Genomic DNA, 26,175 nt, shown 5'->3' with positions numbered 1-26,175 from the left:
GCTGCGCTCGCTGTCACTCGGATCTGTCGGAGGGGTGAGTGAGCGGGGTGCCCCGGGGAAAACACCGTGATGACAGGCTTTAAAGCGCGTTTTGGAAACGCTCCTGCTTGCTTTCGTGGTCTGAAAGTTAAGCTTTTCCCGTAGACCCGAGGAGGGAGCGAGGGGATGTGAGTAACAGCGAGCAGAGATTGGAGAGAGCGATGATGCGCTGGGATCTGAGCAAAACAAAACGCTTCAGCCCCTGCCCGGAGATCCCAGCCGGAGCGCCAGAGCTGAGCGATCCGACGGCTGATGGGAAGCCCGGAGGGAGAGGGCGAAAGCGAACCGGTGCTGCTGGAGGGTGGGGGAACGGCCGGGGGGGCTGCAGCTCCTCCGTGGAAATAACGCGCTCTTACGCTCTTCCCCCTCCTCCTCCCCGCAGAAATGCCGCAGCATGAACCCACCGCCTAAAGGGACGGGATCGCGCCTGCCCGGCACCTCTCCGTGAGCCGAGTCTGGAAGCCGCCGTCCGGCGTCCGCCCCGGGATGCGCTGCCCGCCGCCTTCATGCCGGGCGGGGGGACCCTGAGCCGCCGCCCCGCGAACCTCTCGGGCAGCGCCGCCGCCCCGCCTCGCAGCGCCCGTCCGCCCGCAGGACCTCCGGGCAGCGGCGGAGCCCCGCGGCTCATCGCGCCCCGCACCCACCCACGTGCGGCCCCGTGAAGGCGTCCGCGGCGCCGCGTCTCTGAGCCCTTCGCTGCGGTGGTGGCGGCGGAGGGTCCCACCCGTCGGCCGCGATCCGCCACCCCATGGTGCTGCCGCGGAAGCTGCCGGGGATGCCGGGCTGGCCGGCGGCGTTGGGGCTGCGGCTGCCGCAGAAGTTCCTTTTCCTGCTCTTCCTCTCCGGCCTGCTCACGCTGTGTTTCGGGGCCCTTTTCCTCCTGCCTGACTCTTCTCGTTTCAAACGCCTCTTCCTGCCCCGCCGGGCCACCTCTTCGTCCTCCTCATCCTCCTCATCATCGTCATCCACGCGGGACACCGAGCTGCCCCGCAGCCCGCCCGCCGCCGCCGAGCCCCGCCACGCCAGCCCCGCCGCCCCGCGTCGCCTTCGGGAGAAGCTCCGAGCCCGCAACGCCGCCCCAGCGGCACACACGGCCCCGGCATCCCGCCCGCAGGGACCCGATGTCGAACGCCCGGCCGAGGTCGGCACCGGGGCTCCCCGCGAGTCGAGAGCTCCGTTCCACTTCGACTACGAGCGGTTCCGTCAAAGCCTTCGGCACCCGGTGCGGGGTGAGCGGCCCGACCAGGACCCCGACACCCGAGCCCGAAAGATGAAGATCAAAGAGGTGAGGACTGCACGAACCGCTCTCCTCACAGAATCGTGCCCCAGCCCTGCCCTCACCTCAGAGCCTCGTGTCCCCTGTGCTGGCTCCTACCCCTCATCCCCCTGCCGTGGGCACCCTCGCAGCCTTGCTTCTCCTCCTCCTCCTCCATCAGGCTTCATCCTCACCTCACAGCTGCGTTGTCCCGCTCACCGCCTTGCCCACTCAGTCGCTCCATGCATCCCTCCACTGTCCTGTCCTGATCATCCCTTGTCAGCCCATGCTCCTCACCTCTCTCATCTTGCAGTTCCCAAACCAGGCCCCATCGCCTTCACTTCTCCCTTCTCCATCCAGGGAGGGTGATGAGTTAGAGAAGGGAGAGCATCTCTGCCTGTGGGCTGCTCCCGTGACACGTTGGCAGGTGTGATGTTTGTGTACACACACACACCTCTTGGTCTTAGGGTAACGTAGGGTAATGTAACAGCGTGAGGCTGGAAAGCACTGAATTCAGGCAAAAGGGGAGATTTCAGCTTTAGTGTTATTCAAGGGGAAAAACGAAACGTGATTATGTGGTTGTTGAAGAGGTTCCCACCCGAGATGTGGTGTTTGAAAACGTGAAAGCTGGTGGGAGATGATGGAACTGTGCCCGACTGTGGGGATGTACAGATGGATGCGCCTTCGTGGTCACGGAGAAAAGGCTTTACTGGGAGATGAGCTCCTTGAGAGCAGCCCTGCGGAGAAGGATGTGGGGGTTCTGGTGGGGGAAAGCTGGATGTGAGCCAGCAGTGTGTGCTTGCAGCCCAGAAGGCTGGCAGTACCCTGGGCTGCATCAGCAGAGGGGTGGCAATGGGCAGGGGAGGATTTACCCTCTGCTCTGCCTTCATGAGGCCCCATCTGCAGTACTGTGCCCGTTTCTGGGCCCCCAGCACAGGAGGGATATGGAGCTGTTGGAGCAGGTCCAGAGGATGCCAGGAAGATGATCAGAGGGCTGGAGCACCTCCTATGAAGGAAGGCTGAGGGAGTTAGGCTTGTTTAGCTTGGAGAAGAGGAGGCTGTAGGGAGACCTCGCTGTGGCCTCTTCAGTACTGAAGGGAGGACAAGCCGGAGGGGCACTGACTTACACAGTCTGATAGTGACAGGACAAGTGAGAATGGCTTTAAACTGAAAGGTGGGAGATTTTGTTTTGGTGTTAGGAAGAAATTCCTTACTCAGAGGGCGGTGAGGCACTGGCACTGCTGCCCAGAGCTGTGGATGCCCCATCCCTGGAGGCACTCAAGGCCGTGTTAGATGGAATCCTGGGCAGCCTGAGCTGGTGGGATGCACCCAGCCCATGGCAGGGGTTGGAATTAGATGATCTTTAAGATTGCCTCCAACCTCAGACATTCTGTGATTCAATAAGGCTTGAGTCCGACTGTCCTGTAGGCTGTTCTGTCGCTTGGTACTGATGGAGTTGTCCTCAGGGCAATGCTTGCAGTCCTGAGCCTGTGCTCGTTCGGACCCCAACAAGGCTGGTACCGTCGTCAGCAGGGTGACGTGGGTGTGATGGAGGGGAGAGCTTGGCCCCGTGCCCACATTTGGTGCGTAAAAGCCTGGCAGCCTTACAGACATTGCACTGCAATCCGTGACCCAGTTAACCAAGAACTATAGATTCTGTTTTTTCACCACAGTGAAGGGGGGGGAAAAAAAAGAAAAGAAAAAAAAAAGAAAGTGATAATGCATGCTTGTTTTTGTTTCTCTTTCCTCTGTAGATTTCTTAGCGATATCCAATTGCAGCACTCCCATTCTGGCTTGAGATGAACAGGCACAATGACATAAGGCTACTGAAAACTTCCAGCAGGTTATTCTAGTCCATTGAACTAAAGAGTGCGGCCACGCACACGCGTGATTAAGATAAAAACTCATTGATTTAAGGTATTCTGATAGTATTTCTTCAGGAGGAAATGAAATGTGATGATGTAGCTTTGGGCACAGGAAATATGCAGGAAATGTGTTCAAATTGCTGGAAGAGCAGTTCTGTGTTGGAAGGGCAGAGTAATTTATAGCAAAAAAAGCCCTACGTGTTAAGTTATTGTCTCCAGAACAGGTTGTTATAAATCAAAATCATGGACAGGCGCAAAGCTGTGATGCAAGAAGTCCTGGGAATTCATCAGTAATGTAGCAGGGAGGGGTTTGGTCTCTTCTCATTTATCAAGACCCAATGAAACAGCCTCAGATTGCATCGGGGAGGTTTGCTTTGGGTATCGGGAAAGATTTCTTTGCAGAATGGGTGCTCAGGTGTTGGAACAGCCTGCCCAAAGAGGTGCTGGAGTCCAGCCTAGAGACGTGTGGCCATGGTGCTCAGGGATATGGTTTGGCAAACTGGGTAGCACTGGGTGATGGTTGGACTTAACGATCTTAAGGCTCTTTTCCAACCTGGGTAATGGAGTGATTTCAGATTGTCCTCCTCACCGCCCCACACCTAAACTTCATGGTGCTCTATGAAAGAAGAGGATGTGGTTGTCGTGTTGAGGCTATGTGTAAACTGCCAACTAATGTTGGCTAGATTACTGCTAGATTTTATTCTGCTTAAAATATAATGCTGTCTGGAGTGTAAAATTCACCTCTGCAGCATCTTCTACTTGGCTGCTGTCTGGGAGAGCTCTAGGCAGCAGTAGGAGCAGCAGAGCTGTCTGCAGATTGATTCTGAGTAGGGGGTACATATCCTCTTCGACTCTGTGCTTTGAGTGCTGTGTTTTTAATGGTGGTACAGAATGGAGAGGAAGTAGATTAGTAAGTTTAAATGAGGTGTTGAAGCCTGTTAGGAGAAAGTACTGCAATTAGCTGAGCTGACATGTGCATGTAAGTGTTCTCGTTTGCACTGGAGGGTAACTTAGCAGAGTTGTAGGCTTCTTAGGTTCAATTTGTCTTGATAAAGACAAGTCTGGCATCGATAAGCAGTTGTTTTCCTGAGAAGGAAAATGAAAGCACCTGTATTGCACAGACTGTTTTCTGCAAAAGGTTGTTGGTCACCTGGCGGATTGCCTGCGAGGTGCAGCTGTGAGAGAGGTGGGCACTCAGACTTCTTGCAGAAAACTTCCAGAGAAGCAAATAACCACCTCCCCACGTTGGAGGTTGGGAAATTTTAAAGAGGTCTTTGATTGTTCACCTCTTAAACTGATGTCCGAAAATGTATTAGTTCTGTAATCAGTCGTGCATGGCTTCAGAGGGAATAGCACATCATATGTGTCAACAGCATGTGCCAAAAACCAGCTAATAACAGGTATTCAAAAGACAACAACTACAACAGGCTGTTTGTAGTCAGAAAGTGACTGCAAAAACGCCACAGTGGGATTCCATATTTATTCACTCTCAACAATTTTCAGATCAAATTGCTTCAGTGAAAAGTCAGAATGATTTCCCCTCCGACTGCTGCTACTGCAAACTCGGCCTCAGATCTGGGAAAATCATACTGTGTGGTTTCTGCCTTTCGCATCATAACAAGTAATAAAGGTTTTGCTGTTGGAGCTGAGCTGACAGTTTTGCTGATGATGGATGAAGCAGAGCAGACTGTTTCCTGCAGTCGTGCTCCTGTGCGTCTCATAGGTGAGGAAGCGGTGGGGAGAGAGAACAGCATTACTGTAAAGTATTTTTATACCAACCCTGTTAATACCATCTAGTGCTTAAGAGCAACCACTGCAAGCAGCTGGACCAGAAAGTGTCTGTGGATGCCTTGGAACAAGCTGGCTTTCTTCCAGTCACGAAGATGGAGGAAAAAAAATGCGAGTGGCGAAGTAGATTGAATGGTTCTTTTACTCTTCAGGTACAAAAGGAAAGTTTCTTTGTCTGATGTCAGAGCATACCTCATACTTTAACCTGACAGTGTCCTTTCTCCCTTTTGAATGGGGAGACAGGCCAAACTCAGTCAGTTTTTCTACTCCTCCTCTGGAGTAGAGCTCTAGGGTTTGACACGTGCCTTCATGTCCTCCAGGACTGGTAATACTGAAACCCATTTGTTTTACGCAGCAATTCCTTTCATCCTGGCTTTTCTTCTCGTCCTCACCTGCATTTGCCTCCCCTTGCTGTCTGCTGGCCTCTTTTAACGCTGCTCTAAAGATGTGTTTGCTTTTGATAATCAGATCCCAGGGGAGAGAAAGCTGTCAGAGCCCATGCACGCAGTTATTCTGCATCGCTGCAGATTAGCAAGCACATACTAAGGTAGATCAGTCTTCTAAACGCAAATATCTTGACAGTTTGTCACTAGAGGTAATTGACAAAAATAGAAACGTTCTCAGGACTTGCATTTTGGTGGAAAGTGATTTGCTGTTGGTTTGCTGCCTTTCCAGCGTGTGGTTCTGACAGTCCTGAGCAGCGTTCCCTTCCTCGCCGCCGAAGAACATAAAAGAGGGCAATGTTGCTGTCAGGTGCTCCTTCAGCTGTTGTGTTTTTTCTGTTTGTTTGTTAGTGTGTGGAATGATGCAGGAGGAAAGCTGCAAAGATAATTGATGGAAGAGATTCAGAAATTCTACGGCATTTCTTTCTCCAGCAGCACTTGCATACTTGCATGGGGTGATGCTGTACAGTGAGGCTGTTTGGTCAGTTCCTCCCAGAGGACGTCTCCTCTCTAAGAGCATCTGCAGAAATCAGTGACCTAACTCCCATTTATGGAGAGCATTTTATGGAGCAAGATGGCTCTGGGCAGTCTGTGCTTAGAATTGGAGCCGCAGTAGTGTCTGTGCGATGCTTCAGAACAGGTGATTTCTCTAATTGCATTAACGTGATTTTTTTGGTGCTGTTTTGGCTTTCTTGAAAGCCTTACCATATTAAGGTGCCTCAGCCTTGAAATGTCATAATTGTGCTTGGTTATCTTATCTATCAGGCATTTGTTCTGAGTGTTGTGAGCCTTCCAACAACCAGGAGGTCGTTGCCTGCTGGGTTAGTGATGCTCGTGTGAGAGCTGACTGAGGCAGCGTTGGAATGGTGCTGGGGCCAAATCCGGGTCCCTCTTGTGATGGGAGGCTGTGTGAAAGTGATTCCTCTTCATCCTGCCAGCAGCATTCTAACATCCACTCCACCAACTCGGTTTCTATTAAAGATCCAGTCCTTGCAAGCTCATTTGTGTGATTTATTGTTGACTGAGGGTCTCTTGAAAGAGTTTATCAGCTTCTGGCTAATAAACTTGCTAAGAATTTCTTCAAGTACTTTTGCACAAGAAGCTGTAGGAAGGCTGTGACTGAGTTTCTTGTACGTTTTATTAGCTGTTACCTTTGATAAATCATTAGACTAATCTCTACTGACTACTTAATGCTTAAGAATTGCTCTGTTCCTATCTTCTGAAGTTCGAATCACAAGTAGTTCTTGAAAGGGGAGGAGGACAGCAAGACTTCAATCTGTCCCTCTGAGCAAGGACTGCAAAGACAGATGGACAGCAGGTGATCAAGCAAGAGATGGTGAAACTCAACTCTTCCTCCCAATCTCTCCTGTTAAGCCATCCCGTAGTGAGATAAAGCACCAGGTGTGCCAGCAGCTCTGCACTTCCCTCTTCTCTCCTTTTCCAGTGGCTGAGGCTGAGACGAAGACAGTTTTCAGACACGTTTCTTCTGTTCCTGTGTCAGTTCTCGCAGTGCAGAACATTGTGTGCAGTGATGCAGGGTACCTCTTGTATTTACCCTTTGTTTTTTTTCTTTCCTCCTTCAGCTCTCTCATCTGCTTATGACTCTGTGCTTTTTGGGCTTCTGAGTCATTTGTGTGTCAAGCAATTCACAATTTGTTAGTGTTGGGAGGAAAGATCAAATACTTGGTCCTGAAATGGAAATAATGAAATGTGTGTTGAGCCATTGAGTGAACCTGTGACTGTGCTAACCTTTCTTTTTATTCCCCTCAGTGTAGAAGGACTCCTTTCTTAGAGTGTGGATCAAAGCTCCATTCAAAGCTGTGATTTGCTTTTCCTGATTAAAGGATGGGAAAGGTTCAGTTATTTTAGATTGTCATTGGCTGAGGCTGCGCTTCAGGCTGTGACGTAAATCACTTCTGTTTATCACCTGGCTCCCTGTGCTGACTTCCACCTCTCTCCTGTTCAAAAGCGATTTGTTGTGTCCCAGGCTGAGAATCTCTTCTTCCTGAGAGAGGATGTGCTTAATTGTAAGGGCGGGTTTCACTTTTTACATATGAAAACACTTTGGATATGTTGGCTTCTGCTGCACTAGAGCTCTGGGCTGCTGATTTCAGAGCCTCCTGGTGCACTGTAATTTTCATAACCATGCTTCACAGTGACTGTATGGATATTTTTGCTGTGGGCAAGGAAGGCTTTATTGACTGACTTCAGTATGGCTCAGGGGCAGATTTATGCACAGATCCTGGCCCCTGTTCAGTCATTCTGGTGGCAATTATATTCCATACCAACAACGCACGCCAGTTGTGGTCGCACATCCAAAGCTCAGGAGTACAAAGCTTTGTATCTTCTGTTTCTTTTTGTAATTCATCTGTTTGACATCTGTCCCCCAGGCTGTCCAACAGACAGGCCTGATACCTTCTACAGATGAGTTTGTTTGTTTTGTTTCTTTTATTATTTTCCTTCTAGAAAGAAAATAAAAGCATCCCTGCCATTTTTTTTCCTTGCAATCTGCCCATTTTTGATTAGTGACGGCAACAGCATCTTTTAGAGCATCCCCTTGGGCTCTGGCTCTCCAGAAATGAGAATCTCTTTCAAATGGTGTCTTTAGGGAACGTGAAAATGGCTTGCCTTGTTGTAATGCATGTCTGGAAAAGCAATCTTGCTCAGTGTTTGTGGTTCCACCCACCTTGCCCATGAATGTGGGGGTACTTGGTGAGGAGCAGATGGATTCTGGCTTGGTTCAGCTGCTCGTTGTATGTAATCCATCTGGAATGTTGGTCACTTCTGAAGAGAATTTGTAGTCTTTGCGTGTAACTGGGATTTAGGAAGGCTGTGTGTGTGTGTGAAGGGATGAACTTGAGATGTAGGAAGCCTTAAGGCAGCCTGCGGGTACAGCGCAGAGCTGGGGGGTTCCTGCATGACTTGTACTGCATGCAGAGAGCTCCGGAGGGGAACTTCAAGGTGACATTTGTAGAAGTACAATCACTGCCCAACTCATTGCTCAGGTATTCCTCAAAGCATGCTGGAATCAAGTAGTAGTCACTAAGAAAAGCCATTACCGAGCGGTCCAACCTATAATTAAGAAAGGAACCCGTGGAACATCATCACACAAAGCACATTGCTCACTTTTGGGTTCTGCCTGCCTGCCTTTGTACATCCACCCCAGCAGCAGCAGTGGAAATAATCGTTGCTTGTTTGACAGGCATCTCCTGACACGTGACTGTTAGCAAAATAAGCTTGTGAGGTGAAGCATCACATTAGCCTGTAAAGGTAATGGTTTCTGACGTTGCAGTAGTGCTGGGCAAAACATTTGCTTGCTATGCCTCTTTGTCCATGAAAGTCTGTAGGCATTCATGTGGATATATGGCACCTTTCCTCTTGGAAACAGCAGCACACGCAGTAATTCCTGAGCCTAGCATCACAGGGAGGCATTGCACAGTGTGGTGTGGCTCATAGGTATGTTCTCACAATTTAAAATACCCTCTTGGTAATGGATGTCCTGCTTTCTGCTGTTACTTCTATGCATTCTGCTATCTTCTTCCTCTGAAAGCATTTTGTTGCGCTGCAGATGGGCACAACTAAGAGAGTTGGTTCCTCTGGGTGCAAACTGTACATCACAGAGTGCAATCTCATGCAAGTCCTCTGAACGTCCTGACAGCAAGTGTCTGAGCAGCAGCCTAAGCGCAGGGCCAGAGGAATCTTCATCACTGCTGTTTTTCATAGAATGGCCTGGGTTGCAAAGGAGCACAGTGCTCATCCAGCTCCAACCCCTGCTGTGTGCAGGTCGCCAACCAGCAGCCCAGGCTGCCCAGAGCCACATCCAGCCTGGCCTCGAATGCCTGCAGGGATGGGGATCCACAGCCTCCTTGGGCAGCCTGTGCCAGTGCTTCACCACCCTCTGGGTGAAAAACTTCCTCCTCATATCCAACCTGAACCTCCCCTGTCTCAGCTTAAAACCATTCCCCCTTGTCCTGTCACTATCCACGCTCATAAACAAAGTTTGCCTTTGTTGTTACAGCATCAGCTTTGATTGCATTGTGGAATATCAGGTGTTTGATCTGTTGTAGAAGCGTGGAGGAAATCAGCTGGTGGTATTGGAGGGGCCAAGAGCACAAGTAACTTTTGTTTCTATAAGCTTTCTTATAAGCTCTGATTCTGTGAAGTGAAGAAGGGGAGACTGCAGCTTTTCTCCTCTCTGTACGGTGCCCTGTGCTTTGGTCCAGGCTTGCAAATTTGTTTTCAAACCCATTGTCATCCTCTTACAGCCCGGCACCTCGTTAAGGGACTGTAACTGCAGAATCAGCTGCTCTTGCTGAGATGCTTCCAGATTTAGATGCAGCTGGATCCAGCTGGGTCTTAATGCCTGAGATAGTCCCATCAAATGGTGATTATTTTTTTTTCCCTCTTGACATGGTTAAATCTAGTTGCATTAAGAGTTTAATTAGGAGCTAGTTTGGTTCTGTTTTTCTGTTCTCCCTCCCATTCAGCTTTCCTAGCAGAAACTGTGCGTCAGGAAGAGACTCTTGAGTTCTATTTCTGTCCTTGTTGCTGACAGTAACAGCACTGGGCTACTCTGTGCTGTTCTCCCTTTCTTCCAGTGCAGAGCAGCCTGCTGGCCTTGCTTTTGTCCTGACTAAAGCAAATAAAATAGAATATCTGTTTACCATCCAGCATGAAATGACAGGCAGATAAATGTCCCTCGGTGAAGAAGGGTTTGAGTTGTGCTGTAGAACTATTAGGAGGAGCTGGAGCACCTGGCTGCAGTTGGGTACTCAGGCTGGGGCTCTGGGTATGGAAACGTGAGGTTTTGGTTCGTGTTTAAGGCCAAGCTGGGTAGAACGATGGCAAAAGCAGCTGTCTGAGAGGTAGCTCAGCTTTGTTGCGGATTTGCAGATAAATTCTAGCTGCCTTCCGACGTGGTTTTTATGTGGGTATTTTAAACTCTGAAGTAATACTGAAAAAACAGCAGATAAAAGTGGTCCCTGGAGACTTTCAAGGCTAGGCTGGATGTTCTCTGAGCAACCTAATGGGGCTGTGGATGTCCCTGCTCATGGCTAGGGAACTAGATGGCTGTTAAAGGTCCCTTCCCACTCTAAGGATTCTATGGATCTATTCTCATCGGTCAAATTACCTTTTTAACCCAGTTGGGGAATCTATTTGACATTGTATAGCAGGGTCTGAGCAGGGCTGTGGGGCAGCTGGCAGGGAGATGGGGAGGAAATAGGAAAGAGCAGGTCCTGGTTTTGGAGCTGGTGTGACAGCTGGCTTTTCTGCAGCTGCAGGGGAGGAAAGAAAAGCTGAAAGAGGGTTGGGGGTTAGGTTAGATGTTGGGAAGAAACTCCTCTCTGTGAGGATGGTGTGAGGCTGCCCAGGGGATCTGCTGATGCCCCATCCCTGGAAGTGTTCAGGGCCAGGTTGGATGGGGTGTTGGATGGGCAACCTAATGGAAGGTGTCTGCCTAGAGCTGGGGGTTGGCACAAGGGGATCTTTGCAGGTCTCTTCCACCCCCAGCCATTCTCTGATGATTCTGGAAGCTTCTGCTGTAAATCAGCTAAAAGCTGGGACTACTGCCTGTTAGATGGCAGGCAGCATAGTGAGAACAGAACCTAAAATTATGGATCAGTCTCTGTGATTTTTGTGGTCCTGGTGCCATTTTTCACATCTAAAATGGCATCATGTTAATGCTGTTGTGTGCTGATCTGTCATGATTAGAAAGGCATAAAATATACCTTGTTTATGAGGATGTACCATGCAGTTTTCCATCTTGCACATCTCAGCTCCATCCCCTTCTGTTTCAGCTTGATGCTTAGAGACTTGGCAGGAAAAAAATCCTGCAAAGCACATCTCAGTCCCCCTTAGAGCTTAGAAACGTGAAGTCCCCACTTGTATAAACGTGATGAATCTCGTTGGTGGTTTGGAAGATGTACTCCTGAATTTGCAATGGAAAGACAACTGCAGAAAGCAGAAGGAGCAGAATGACACGGATGCTTTTGTGCTTTTTAACTTTTCCAATTGCTGCTTCTGGATCACTTTGCCAGCAAAGTGAAAGCTGGATCCTGGAAAATGCAAGCGCCGTGTTGTGCATCTTGTCTCTCCAATGCATGGGGTTAAAAAGCAGTGAGCAAAGGAAAACTGACAGCCCTTTAGTACGAGTAGGCAGCACATCCAGCCTCATCCATCTCTGTGTGCCTGATCAGCAGTGCGGGACAGAACAGGGCAGGAAGGTTGAAGGCACTACAGCCCAGGGAACCATTTCGTAGTGGGACTTTTTGTACCTGAAAAATGCAGCTTGGGCTAATTGTGTGCTTTGAGGAAGGGCCTTCTGACCTTCTCAAATGAAGGGGTTAGAACTGGCGAGGGAAGGAAATAAGTTGAAATTTCCTACTTGGCTTAAAATGATGCTGACTCAGAATTACAGTGTGAGGAGTTCTGTGCAGCAAAGTAGTCGTTTCCACATCCTGTCCATGTGCGGGAAGGGTGAGTCCTTCCTAGGCTCTGATTTAGAAGAAAAATGACCCCAAAAGGTTGCCCACCTATTTCCTTTCTTGTGTGCAAGTCCTGTCATTTCTATGGAAGAAGACAAAACAACTTTCCTGCAGAAAGCTGCAGTGTGAAGCTGAGTCCAGGGTTCCTTACAGATTGGTTCTGTTGTGATGGTAAAGAAAGAAAGGTCCCCATTTGGAATAGTGCTGCCACTGAAGAAAAAAAAACGACAGAAAAACCAACCAAATCTATAGGAAATGAAATGAATATCCTGAGGCAGATGGTTGGTGTATATTCAAGTGCATTTTATGGAGGGTTTCTTCCTTTCCCCATCATTACTTCTTTTCCTCGGGGCAGTGAATGTGAGCGACTGATTGACACCCCTGTCAGAGGTGCTCAGAGCCCAGGCTGACTTGGTTTGTCCCCCATTCCTTTTCCTGGCATTGTGGGAGTCTGAATGTTGTCCATCAGTGCATGTTTTCCATGACTTCAGGTGAGCAGCTGGGTGGAATTCTGCTATGAAACCTGGAGATGGGCATTCTGTGCCTGTGCTGAAGAGGGAGGGCTGTGCCTGAGGCTGTGTTGGGTTTGTAGAACACACAGCCAGAGAGAAGGACAAAAGCAAGAGCTGAAATGACAATGGGAACCTCAGACCGAAGTTACCCGTGTGTTCTGGTCCTGAAATACAGCAGTGAATGCTGTTACAGCTGCTGGGCAGCATCACTCCAAGATTTGTTTTAAACTGTTGTGTTCTCTCACGTTTCTGTTTGCCTGAAGGATTTTGGAAAACTCTTTAACTTTGTTGAGTGATGCTGGAGAAGAATGCAGTTGGTTTTCTGAAGCTGCCTTCTTTCCTTTGCTATGTGAATCAAAGAATACGTGGGGCACTGAGATGCTAGGGCTGAACTTGCTCAGAGCTGAGCTGTGTGTTATAAAAGGGAGCTTTATTTGAAGCAGCCCTTAGAAGCTGACAAATCCTGGTCTCTCCTAGCTGAAGAGAGGTTTAATTTTTTCCACCGAGAGATGAAGCCAAAGGGGCAGGAGGAGAGGAAAAGCTGTGCTGGTGCGTGTGTTGGAACGCACACAAACCTTGCAGTCCTCCAGGGAAGGTTCATGTGCTGAGCGTGGGCAGGATGGCTCGTATAGCCCTGAAGGAGTTGCTTGAGTTGGAAGGGGTCCTCAGAAAACACCCAGCCCATCTGCAGGCCTCTGGAAAGAAAACACTTCTGAGTTTTGATGGGGAGATGCCCAAGTGCCCCGGATCTCTTCTTTCTTCCTTGTAAAAGTGCTCTGTTAATAGAAGGAAAGCTGCTCTGCAGTCCTTAAAGACCATTTTATTTTTCTGCTTGCTCGGTACTGGACACGTTGTGTCCCTCTTTGCCAAAGCTGTACGTGTCACTGCTGTCAGGAGGGCAGGGGTTGGGTGGGTTTACACTTCAGTTGACTTCTGTTGTCAGTATCATAAAGAAATGTGAAAACTCAGAAATGAACACCTCTGTATTTAGGTGTGCATCAGTTTCAGCCTTCCATTTTTAGTCCATTTTAATTACCATTCCAAAACGCCAGCGCTCCTCCAGTGCACACTGATCATTCAGAGCCTGAGGCACGTTTACAGAATTCCAGCTTGGTTTGCATGGCGTAGGGTAAAAGCAGGCTCTTGGTGTGTTAAACACTGCAGTGCTTCAGAAATGCATCAGGAGAGCTGAGTTTGAGACCGCTCAGCACAGTGCTGAATGCAGCCCCATTCATTCGGTGTTCCATGAGGATTAAGGATGTTATAATTAACGAGCCGTCGGCTGCCAGTTCAAGCAGCATCTGGGAAAATATCATTCCTTCCCAGAACTGAAGTTCTGAAAACTTTTAGTTCAGTGCTATAATTCAGTTTTTGTTTTTGCAGATGATGAAATTCGCTTGGGATAACTACAAGCAGTATGCGCTGGGAAAGAATGAGCTGCGACCTCTGACTAAGAATGGCCACATTGGCAACATGTTTGGTGAGTTCTGCATCCATTTCACTGTGAACTCGTCTCGTTTTTAAGGTCACACGTCCACGTCACTCCTTTCTCAGCGATGCAGTGAGGTGCTTCTTCCATTTTTATGAAGTGAAGCTCCTAGGAGTTCCCTGCCCATGCCTTTTTGCTGGCAATCTCCTTCCTATAAGCAGAGTGCTCAACCTGCATCATCTCCGTGTGCAGATCTGGCACCAAACGCATCCAGGAGTAATGTTAAAACCAAGCTGTATGTTTATTAAAGCATAAAGTCGGTCCAAATCTGTCAATGCTGCTGTTTGCTTAAGTTTATACACATCAGGACCTGACCAAACTGAGCATTTCTTCTGTCATTGCTCCGCTGCTGAGCAAGATGTGAATTCCATGAAATATTGAATGAGTGAATGAATATTTCAGGCTCTTTATGCCATGTGGTTGCTTGCATAATTCTACTCTTTAGCAAAGTACTTTTTTTCTTTGTGAGCCACTTGCATAACTGCAGTGCTGTTCTCATGCTCATTCTGACGTGATGCTCTCCAGGTGTCCCAGCCTTTCTCTAATGTGGGTCGTATGACATGCAGCCTCCTGTAGGAGCCTCATTAGCTTAGGGGAGCTTGAGATGTGTGTGAGTGGATGTCTGAAGGAGGAAATAGTTTCATGTGTCCCCCACGGTGTTCATAACATGAAGAGCAGCAGTGCTGCTTGGCTGAGGAGATCCCCTGGTGGAGATGGCAGAGGAAGAAGGGCTGCATTGCAGTTCAACCACAGCTCTGGGAGGAAAAACCTGTGGGTTCTGCTTGTGGCATCACTGTCAAGTCCTTCTGTTGCCGCAGATGAGGCATTTGTCTCTTTTGTTCCTGCAGAGATACCAGAAGAGTTAATTACATCTGGTTGTGGTGTCTGTAAGTTGCACGGAAGCTGTGTTAACAGTTGCTGGGGGGCCTGGAGAATGCGATTTGGGAAGTGAGTGCTGTGTTGCACAGGCTGCATGTGCCCAGATGCTGCACTTATACAGTCTCACTTCTGTCAGGAGCAGTGATTTGGGGTTTATTCTTTCTTTCCCTTCCTCTTTTTCCACCCCAAGAATACCCACAGTTGAGAATTTGCATTAACTTCAGCTCTTCGTTAAGTGCTTTGCAACTTCTTTCTTTGTGTCAAAATTCCTGAAGGAGCTCGAAGACAAAGCAGACGAAAATAGTGAAAGCTTTTACGTGTTTATTACAGCTTGAAATGCTCATCTGAAAAGTTGGAACAGGAGAAAAACAAAAGCACTATTAATGTCACATCCTGTCCTGTGGGCTTCTTCAAACACCTTTGCTATTAACATCCTTATTCTGGGGCTGACGTGGACCAGATCTGCTTTGCTGTGTTCAGCAGTTCCTGAAAACGTTTGATTTGGACCAAATAGATTCAAGTCCCTTCAGAGTTGAAGACTGAGATTTAAGTCTTAGAAAATAAAAGCAAAGTTGGGGGAAGAGTCCTGGCCTAAGATGCAAAGCACAGCTGCACGTTCCAGTGTCTGTGCTTGCATCTGCAGTCTCTCTTCAGCTCTTTGGATATGAAAACAGCTGCAAAGTTTGGATGGCAAAGGTTTGATCTGTTTTTGGTGAGAAGTGGAACAAATTTCACATTACCTCAGTAAAACTGTTAATCATCCCGTGCTCCTTCACGAATTTAATGAACTTCCCATTGACCCCGAGCACAGTTTTGAGTTTAATGAGGCCTGAAAGTAGGACAGCGTCTTGGGATCTGTCAGAACAGCAAAAGGGAGGATCAGGAAACAAACAAACAAACAAAAAATAGGAAAAACAGCCAATAGAGCATCAAATAAAAACAGAAGGGACAAAATCCTCTGGAGCTGTGCTTAGAGAGCGTTCTTTGGGCCCTCTCTTCAAGATGCTGAGGAGCACAGAGGAGCTGTGGAGGCAGCTTCCTCTCACTGTGTGGATGGGCTGGGACAGATTTCTCCTTTTTGCACTAACTGGAGAACATATTTAAGGATACAACGAGCTTGTCTTTAGGCTCTTTTTTAATGCTGCCCATATATGTGTTGTTTGCGCCTCGTTCCAGGCATTAATTATGCAGAAATAATTGTCTCATCTGCAGAGTTATTGAGTGTGTGATTAAAAGGCGGCCAACTGACAGTGAGCATTGCTGGCCTGCCCTGCTGCTTCTCTGGGTTATGGAGGTGTTGGTGGCAACCCTACAGCAAATGCAGGGTGGAGGTTGGCCTTTCCAGCTGGCTTGAGCTGACGTCCAGCATCCAGCCCAGGTATTTCCATGGCACCTCTCCGCGCCAGCTGGGTGGTGATGATATGCAGCACTGAATACAAACACTGCAGCTCCTCTGCCTTGGAAAGAACACGTCTTGCAGAAGAGCTGAGGGCATTTGGTCGTCTTGGTATCAACGTTGGATGCTACATGTAATTCCTGCTGCAGAGGTGAACCTGCAGACACGTTGCCACCAGCAGCAGAAGGAGTTAAAAATTAAAAGCCATGTTTTCAGTGGCATCTCTTTTATGTTTGAAGTATCCGGAGACTTCTGGCTTTCTTATCTTACCCTCCTGTGTTTGGTTTTTCCTCATTTATTCAGAGGGGATGGGCAGCTCTAAATTGTGTGGCAGAAAACCCATTTATTTTCTTTGTTTTTAATTCACTCTTGAAAGTTCTGAAGAGATGAGACAGGTTCAGACCTGGCTTTGCTGTGCTGGATTTCCCACTTAGAACTGAACTGCTTTATCACACACTTTCTCGTGCTGTTGCTGAAGTTTCTTGCCACCTTCATTACCAACCTCATCCGAATTACTGCTAAACTTTGACAGCTTTCTGTTTGCCTTTGGGAGGTTGCATTTAAAACAGTTTCTGCTGCAGAAATTCCTTTTCTGTAATTTTGCCAAGTTCTCATTTCTGATATTGTTAGTTTTTCATCTCTGCTCCTTTTGGGAGGAGGGAAGTCTCTTACCTCTCTTGATCAGCAGGGATACATCATCCTGTAGGGCATCAGCTTTCGGGTTTCAGTGTTCTCAGAGTTGGGTCTGTGTGTTGGGATGGGCATTTTTCATTTGAGGACCTTTATAATTTTTCAAAGTACTCTTTCAGCCCTCAAGATTGTTCTTCTCACCAGGGAGAATTTCTTTTTGGTAAGTTCAGGAAAACTGCTTAGCCTTCGCTGGAGGCATCAGTGTGCAAAAACTGGGAGGATCTTCAGGGCTTAGTAAAATCATTCATCCTTCTTGTGATGTTTGATTAACCAAAAAAACCCAACCTGCTACACCCCGAAACTGTATTTGCAGCTCCGGATAGAAATAATGAGAAAAAGATCAGTGCTGGAAAATAAAGGTGTTACATGAGAGAGTTCTAAAGGCAGAGATTGTTTCCGTACTAATTTAAATGTGCTCAGAATATCCCTGCTCTGATAGAGCCACGCAATGAAGGACACTGAAGTTATGCTTAATTCTACCCATAGTGCTTTAATTTGAGTGTCTGATTACATAGGAATTCCATTTCTTCATGGAGCTGGAGGGCAGGAAGGCAGCGGTCAGTGAGCACTGCAGGGCAGCGTGGTCCATGAGCGCAGCATTCCAGGTGATGCTCTTCACATCATGATTTCTCTGTGTCATACCTTGATTTCTGAACTCCAATCTGTGCTGTGTCCTGAAAGCAGGGGCTCAAGGAAACTAAGGATCAAGCTTTTCCCTACAGGTGAGAGCAGAGAACTTGCATTGCCCTCATTGAGGCCCTCCTTCAGGCACCTGGAAGTGGAAGCTGCCCCATGTGGGTGTTAAAATTATCACTTTCTGACTAGGCTGGAACATTCCTTCTCTCTTGGCAGGCTGCATCCTGGTTGCTGTGGGAACCAGCCCTTTTAATTTCCTGACTTCTGTGTACATCCAGAATTGTACTGCAGTGTGCTGTGTCACTAAGATAGCTTTGGGGGTTTGCGTGGATCAGAAAGCATTCTGTGTAGCACTTCCTTTCTTCAGCATCTCTTTGGTGCATCTCCAGGAGGGCACCTTCACGAGGTTTCCTGCTCACCTGCAATTCCCATCCACCTTAGTGAGTAATCACAGACTGAAAAGGAACATTCAGTCTTTCCCTTCTCAAGCCATTCCTAAGATACCAGCTGTTGGGAACTCAGTAGAGCCATTCTACCCCTATGCTTTGGTTTTAAGACCCCTGCTGGCGTCTGACCCTGCTCTCCTGCTTTTTGCTTCCCTCCAAACTCTCCACATGAGCCCCTGTGTTTCTTGACCTGGATTCTGTTCTAGCTGAGGCTCCACCAGCATGGAGTGTAAGAGCCCTTCCACACATCACTTGCAGCAAACACCAGTTACCCATCCTGAGGTGAGGCTTGTTCCTTTTGCAACATTACAACGTTGACTTGAGCTGAATTTGTTATTTGCTGTAGTCCTGGCATCGTTCTTTGCAGAGTGCTGTCTAACCATTTATTCCTTAGGCTTTGTTCTTCCCTCTGGGTGAGATACTTTGTGTTCCAGTCGGATGGCATCCTGGTTATTTCAGAAGATTTTCCCAGTTTTCAGGGCTATCTTGAAACATAATCCTGTTCTGTAAGACACTGACGAGCATTTGGAGCCCTTCAGCTGCAGTCTTCTTGGTGTGACTTTCCCCTAATGGGAGGAGAAAGGAATATGGACAGTTAGTTCCAAGTTGAAATGGCTTTGTGTGTTTCTGCTCATCAGCCTGGATGTGGTAATGGACCATGTGCATTCTCCAGACCCACTGCATTCACAAACAGTATGTATCTAGATCTTGCTCACCTAGCTCAACTCATGACCAGTAATGAGAGCTTCACTGTATCTGGTCTGAAAGCAGGTGTCCAGGTGCAGATCCTTCCATTCAGTTTCATAGTGAACAGCATAAGTAATCCTTTTAAACCCAAGTTTGAAACAAGAGGCAATTTCTTATCTCTCTGAAGCGTGCTCTCACAACTGGACTTTGTTAAGGGCCAGAGCGTTTCTGTGAGCACACCATGGGAAGTGATGGTTGTTCACCTGGGCTGTGTGTGAAAACCCAAACTGTAAGATTTCAGAGCCTTACATAAAGGCAGTGTCTGTTTTGCAGAGCCTCTCCAGGATGAGTCTCATCTGCTGAGGGAAAGTGCTGCCTTGTCTTACCTCTGACCATCTCCTCTTGTGTTGTCACAGTGCTTTGGCCATAGATGCTTTCTGGGCTGTGTGATGGGAAGGTAGAAGGGCACCTTCTCCTTTATTATAATGAAGTGTCTCACCTTTGAATTCTAACATCAATTAGTGGCCTCTGCTCATTAACTGCTGCCTATATCTCTCAAAGTTCATGGATAATAGTTGCAGGTAGAATGTGTGTGTTTATTTTAATAGGCCTGTTGGGGCCCCTCATGTAAATGATGCATGTCCTCAAGGAGGTATATGACAAAGCAATCAATAACACATAATCAGGTTACCTTTAATCAGCCTGAAATTAATTTCAAACATCCAGAAGAGAAGAGAGCAACAGTGTTTTTGCCCACTGGTATTGCTGCTGTCATCTTCCCTTTCACCTCTTTGAACTGTTTTACCCAGAATTTCTCCTTGCTTGTCAAATTACCTCTTTTTCCCCACAACAATCCCTGCCGGCTCACCAACAACCAAAACAAAGGAGAAAACCTCTTTTCCCAAAGGAGCATTTGAGCAAGTATTGCTTTCCATTTTCCACTGAGCTCTGTGTAGCCAACTTAGTCTGCCTGCAATAGAATCTGTGCCATGGGAAACTGAATACACACAGAGAGTGGATTTGCAGTAGCTCTTCTGAATTGAGAATTATATTCCTGAGGCTCAGGCAAACCACTTCTTGCTCTGTGGCACTCTCAAGCACACACAGTTTGATTTGAGCACTGGGGAATTTGGTGTTGCCTGATGATGGGATGTCACCTGTTGGTGGAGGATCACTAAATGTCAAAAAGTGCTTGGAGAAATCGGGGGAAAAATATTAAACTGGGTGCTGCCAGGTATTAAATGCTTAATGATCAGTTGGCAATAGATGCTTACTATGTCATTCTTTCCACTGGAGGAAGTAACTACCTGAAGGACCATTACAGTGATGAGCAATTCATTTTCATGCCAAACACCTTTATTTTCTTCTCCTCCTTTCTGTGAAGTCCAGGTGCAGCGCCTTATTTGGAAAGCAAAGAAAGATGAGGTTGTCTGAAGGCCTGAAGAACCTTTCATTTTTAAGCTGGTGCTGCTAAGGAACAGATCATTTCTAATTCTTGAACTAATTTCATGTCCCCTTTCTCTCTCTTTGCTGCTTCCTTGTTGCTCAGATTTAGTTCACCTGAAAGAAAATAAAGTTACTCTGTGTTACAGCTATCAGGTTTACAGGTTAAAAAATAACAGTGGATAATGAGAGTGGTCCAGAGCGGGTAGGGAGCGCTGACCTAAATACAGATCAATACCTCAGAAGGACCAGGCTTCCAACCATTCATTTTGTCTGATCCAGAGCATCCCACAGAGAGGACTGGTAAATGTGCACTGCAGAGCATGTTTTCAAGGAGCTGTTCACCGTGGATCTTGTTGCTGAGATCACCTTGAGATGTGTAGAAGCTTGCATGAAGGTTCCCCCAGAAATTCTGCCATTGTCCACAATCCAGAAGCTGTGTTGTGGGGAGTCAGCATCCCTGGAGGTGCTCAAGATGTTGTAGTGAGTGAGGGATGTGGTTTAGGGAGGGGATGGTGGTGGTCGATGGATGGTTGGACTGGGGAATCTTAGAGGTCTTCTCCATCCTTTGTGATGCTGTGTGGCCACAGCTCCCTGCCACCACAAACCTCCACATGGATGTCAGATGTTGAGTCTGGTCTCCAAGCAGTAGAAATGTTCAAAAAGAACCAAAGGGAACGAGAAAAGGAGCGCTCAGAGACCAGCGCTTGTCAGACTGCTGTTTTAACAAGGCACTGATGTTAATCAAAGCTGGTTCAATCTTTTGAAGCCTTCACCACCAGCATGATGAGAAGAAGAGATCTCAGTATTTTTCGTTCTTGTTTTGCCCTGTTTTGCCCTGTGTTGCCAACTCTCCGAGAGGTGGAAATAAATAGCCACTAATGACTGGAGTCTTCTGTGCCTGAATAGTTAACAGGTTTGTCATACTTGGTAAGAGCTGCATCCTAATTTTTATTCCTAACAAGATTTCAGCACTAATTTTTGTTCTGACAAATGTGATGTGACATGGGAACAGTGGGAGTCGGGGCCTTTCGTTTTCGATCTGGGTCTGCGTTGCACTGATCTGAGTTCCATCCCCTCTTGCTCTTGCCTTTCACTTGCAAACTCGGTGATTAAAATTAGCAGAAAGCTTTTTGACACTCTGTCCTGTAGCCCTTACACAACTCTGCTGTATGCAGGGTGAAGTACGATGGCTTCTTCATGATTTGTACCTTTCATTTCAAGCATTGGCACAATGCATTCCTGTATGGATATATATAATTGTAAATGGCTTTGTTGGAAATGAAGGAGCTGATTTTTCTTTGCTGAGAAGTTTCATAACGAATGATGTGCCACATGGCATGGCAGGGCCCCCTGGGCTCCAGCACTTTAGAGACAATGTTCTTCAGCTTCTTGGCTTGCTGTAGTGTCTTGGTGCATTGGCACTGCCTCCTGGGTGGCTGTGATGCTGAGGTTATCTGGGGCTTCCATCTGTCTCTGTGGCAGTTCGTAACAGTAGTGTGACTGTAGCATGGTTTGGGTTGGAAGAAACCTTAACCTGCTTCTGCTCTGCCCCTGGCAGGGACGCCTTCCACTCGATCAGGCTGCCCACGACCCCATCCAACCTGGTTTTACTTTTAATTCATTATCTTCTGTTCCATCCTTACGTTCCCTGAAAAAGAAGCCCCTACTCAGCTTTCCTGTATGCCCCATTGGACCACACCACCACTTGGTTGGGCTAGTGGCTGCTGTCTGACCCCCTGAATGTGCAACTGCAAAGCGGTGTCCATCAGCTAGGAGAGCTCTTTGGAGCTGGGAATCCCCTGGGGAGGAGAGCATGCAGGAATGTTTTATGCGATTCTGGAGAGAGATCCTGAAATGTTAGCTGCTGCACCAACTGTCTCTTCTCCTTGGGCCTGCTGTTGTCCATTCTGCTTAACACAGAGTCTTTGAGGAAGGATGGAGGTGAATGAATCATGCTTTGTTGCTGGTGAGTCACTCTGTTGCCTCAGGATCCTCTTTTCCCTTGTCAGTGAGTCACTGACACCTTGTTAGAGCAGCCATAGGCCGCAGGCCCTGCTCCCACTTACAGGTGTGCAGTGGGGCTTTTTTGGGATGGCAGCTGACAAGATGGTGTGAGGCTCAGGGTCCAACACCTGCAAGCTGAGAGGTTGCCTCACTTACAGGCAGCGCTTTGGTGGGTGGAAGTGATGGAGCAGCAGCACAGCCAGGGAAGGTGAACCACTTTCTGAACTCAGTCAGAACTGCTGTTTGTTTCCTGGTGCTCAGGGAATGCACTGAAAATATCCTGGATGCTTTTGCAAGTGCTCTGCAGTCTGTTTGTCATTTTTCTTTCTTCGGAATCCACTTCTGACCCTCTTCCCTGGCTTTTGTCCTTTGCTCTCTGCTCCTTGGTCACAAAGTTGCTGTTAAATCTGTGCAGTGCTGTGTGCTTCACCTTGCACTGTAGGCTGCAGAAGTGGAGACTGAGGTTGTTCTGAGCTGAAGGTTTTCACCTTGGCTGCAAGAAGCTGTATAAAAACTGGTGGCTGTCTCTGATGTGACTGTGTTCTGTTCTGCATAGCTTGCAGTGAGGCCGAAGGAGAGAAAAACCAAGGGTACGGTTTGCTGACAGGAGGTGATTCTTTGCCTTCTGTACAGTGGGTTGTCTTGCCTCTTAAAAACTTTAATCCTGCCCTCTTTGTAATGGAGCAGCTCTCCTGTGGTGTGAGAGCAGCACTTGGACCTATCCCAGCACAACCAGCAGCAGTCCCATGGTTGGTAAGCACAGGCAGGTGGGATGTGGTCGCTTCCGTTGGATTACACATGTGGAACTGGTGATTTTTGAAAGCTTCACCAAGTCAGATGTAAATCCTCATTAATCTGCTCATGATCAAACGTGAAGTTTCTGTTGTGGGTGTGTTTCACTTTGTGCAGGAGTTGGTGGGTTTGATTTGCTGATGATGGGTAGCTGTAAGGAGGTTCACAGATGCAACAGCAGTTGAGTTCCCACCGTTGGTGTAAGTCCCAGCTTGGTGCTTTGCAGTGCTTTTCAGGTTGTAATTGGTCTTTGCATGCTTGGCAGGTGGTGGGCTGGTGTTCCCCACCTCTGACTGCCTCTTATGGCCTCCCTTTAAACTACACATGGAGAAGGGTGTTGTTTCCTTTTCTCCTCCCCACAGGGGCTTGCTGGGAGCCTGAAAAAGGAGCAGGGCTGTGAGATGTGCAAGTGGGTGAAACCTGTGCATGTGCCAGGGGACCGTGTTTATTGAGATTTGATGCACGTCTTCCAAAGCATCGCCCTTCTGGTCTGCTGAGTGTGTGTTGAACCTCATAGCGAACCTTTGGGAGCGTGCTTTGTCCTGCAGACTCCTGCTGCTGGTGGCTTTAATGGGTACCTGAGCTAGCAGACACCAGAAAGGAGTCAGGGATAGAGTGGGAGCAGGGGATCCTGAGGCCTTCTATTCAGCTGATGGACCTCAAATTAGGAGGAGCTGCTGTGGGCTTTATGGGTGGTTTCAAAGGCCCCTCTGAGATAGTGTCAGTTGAACAGTCTGGCTTCTTTGGCTGACATCACAGTGTGTTCCCACAGAGGCTCCAGGGGGGACATACAATGCCTCCTTCTCTCTGCAGCACGCTCCATTCTGCACCTTTCACAGGCGTTATGTTAATTAATGTAACGTTTGTTCGTGATTGCTGTGGCAGTGCTCACAAGTGAGGGGATGGATGGTGATCGCCCTGGGTGGGTGGGAGTGGGAACAGAGCAGCCTTGTTGCATACATGGCTGTCTCCTTTCTTCTCGTGCATAAAAGAGCGAATGCTCGCAGCTTGGGACGCGGTGGTACGGGACCTCCTTCAGTCTGAGGGGCCGCAGAGATGAATGTCTGTGTTGCTTCCATGAGCTGCTGCATTCTCCCACAGATGGAGCTTCAGGCAGAGCCCCTGGTGCTTGCTGCCATACTGCAAAGTCCTTCAGTTAAAAATACCGTGATCTCCATGCAAGCCTCACCTTGTTCTGCCTGAGCTCCCAGTTTTCCCTTGGTCCTCACCAAAAGCTTCCTCCTCCCCATTCACGATGGCCATGCACTCTCATGCAGCAATGTAGGAGCTCATGAGGATCCCAGAGCTTTGTCTGCTGGGCACATGCTGTCCTGCTGGCCACCAGCTGTGCTGTGACCTGCCTCTTCCAAGCAAGGTGTAGCTCTGCTCTGAGCCAGCTGTGCAGCAGGATCAGCAGGGTGGGAGGATTTTATTGGCACACAGGAGATTCATAGAGGCAGACAGAAACTCAGACACAGAGTCTTGTTAAATGTCACTGCTACCTTTTCTGGGCACCTTTGTGAGGTTTGCATGTGAGGGTTTGTGCTTCAGAACCCTCTCAGCAGGAGTGCAATGAGGGTGGAAGCGGCTGCTGGGCAGGGAAGTGTCAGCAAAAGTCAGAAGTGATGCTGGGTTTTGATTCCTCCTCCTTCCAAACCCGCTTCCCCTTTGGTTATATCCATTGCATTGCATTGTATAGATCGTGAAAGGGGATTCTTTTTTAACATCTCTCAAAGTAATCAGCACGGCAGGCAAATATCCCTGCCATTACCAATGGCTGTGTGTGTGATCTAACAACCGTGCCAGGACGTGTGCAGCGCTGCCCTTGGGCAGCTGAGTGCAGCCCCAGCCATTGGACACTGTGTCATGAGCTCTGTCGTGATCTGATGAAACAAAGTCCAAGCAGAGACCTGGAAGGAATATCATCAAATTAAACAGACCCAATTAGTGTTATTGGAATGGTCGCAGTAACAGGCTGTGCCTCCGGCACTATTGCCCTTCCTTCTCTTTGTGAAACATTTTGCTTGTGTCCATGCTGTTTCTCTCCTTGATATATAAATATATATATGTATATGAAGACATAATCATTAATACTGAAGAAGCATTACAGTTGATAAAGAGAGCTCTGACTGCAGCAATGCTCTCATTGCTGCTTTTGGAAAACACACCACGCAAACCTCAGCTCAGTTGACTTTTTTCGTAACCATCAGTTGATGTAGTGGCTATTTGATTCCATCTATTGCATGCTGGAAGATAGCTTCAGTTAGATGAACATTTTGCAAGCCTGGTAGGAATAAATGGATTTCTAGAGACTGCCTTCATCTCTTCTCCACAGTCCCTGTTTTTTTTCATGCAGACAGCGTCCGAAATCCAGCAATCGGTAGCTGAGCAGTGAAGTCTTGGTTGGGTTTTTATTAAAGCAATGATGTGCTGACTGGCTGAAAAGTGTCAAAACTGCAGGCTTGTAACATCAACAAAATAAGGCAAGGATGCCTTTTGCACAGGATACGAGTGCTGAAAGCATAAATGAGCCCTGCAAGAGATGGGAGGGTCTGAGCCCTTCTTTGGGTGAGGGTGTGATGTATATCAGACACCGTCACTTTTTAGTGAGAAAAGCCAAATACTTAAGATTTATGACATGCCTCACCTTTGCCTTCCTCTCTTCTCTGCAGTCGTTCCTTAGTTGGGTTTTTTCTCAAACAAAACTACAGCTGAAGTAGAACTGAAGGTGTTGCAGAAGTGCCAGCCTGGTGTGGGCAGGCTGGGATTGCTGGCAGAATGCGGGGTGGTGTTTTAAAGTCAGGTAGGCAGACAAAGGAGCTGATGGGAGCCAAATCAAAACATCACCATGCTATGGCCCTGCTGCACTGCACCCACGGCGGGATGACAGCAAAGCTTCAAAGACAGCAAACTGCTGTCTTCCATGTCCTCTGTCATCCCCAGAGGCACCCACAGCTCAGGCTGTGGTTCGCATGTTGTGCTAATGGGAAACCCTGGGTTGTGATGTGGTGGAAAAGTACTTTGTGCCCTGGATAATGAACACTGCATCAGGACACAGTGATCAGAGTCCCGTCCTGGTGCTCCTGCACAGTGCAAATGTGGTTCTTTTTCCTCAGAAGAGGGCTGTGCTTAGGACCGAATTAGGAAGAGGCTGTATTGGGGTTTGCAGCTGAGCAAAGGTTAGAATTGGAATTGCCTGAACGTTTTGTCTGAGACGAGCTGAGAAACAAGTCCAAGGGTTGCAGCCATGACTGATGTTTAGAGTATGGATCATGAGCTGTTCTTTGGAGGTTATTTCTGAACAGGATCAGGCCTTTGAAAGT

The 26,175-nt window shown here is 48.0% G+C and overlaps 1 protein-coding gene across 1 annotated transcript in view; it reads left to right on the top strand.

The window, feature by feature from the left end:
* Window positions 1-787: 787 nt before the first annotated feature.
* The window catches only part of MAN1C1 (mannosidase alpha class 1C member 1), a gene marked incomplete at both ends in the record, with an annotated part of 41,191 nt that continues 15,803 nt past the window's right edge, over window positions 788-26,175 (top strand). Inside the window, 2 exons of the mRNA XM_079545933.1 lie at window positions 788-1,324; window positions 13,771-13,867. Coding sequence (XP_079402059.1) covers window positions 788-1,324; window positions 13,771-13,867 — 634 coding nt within the window. The remainder of the gene's footprint in view (window positions 1,325-13,770; window positions 13,868-26,175) is intronic.

This window comes from Tetrao urogallus (assembly GCF_951394365.1).
Source record: "Tetrao urogallus genome assembly, chromosome: 23".
In the NCBI taxonomy this organism is placed as follows: domain Eukaryota; kingdom Metazoa; phylum Chordata; class Aves; order Galliformes; family Phasianidae; genus Tetrao; species Tetrao urogallus.
This window is presented reverse-complemented; position numbering and strand designations above follow the sequence as displayed.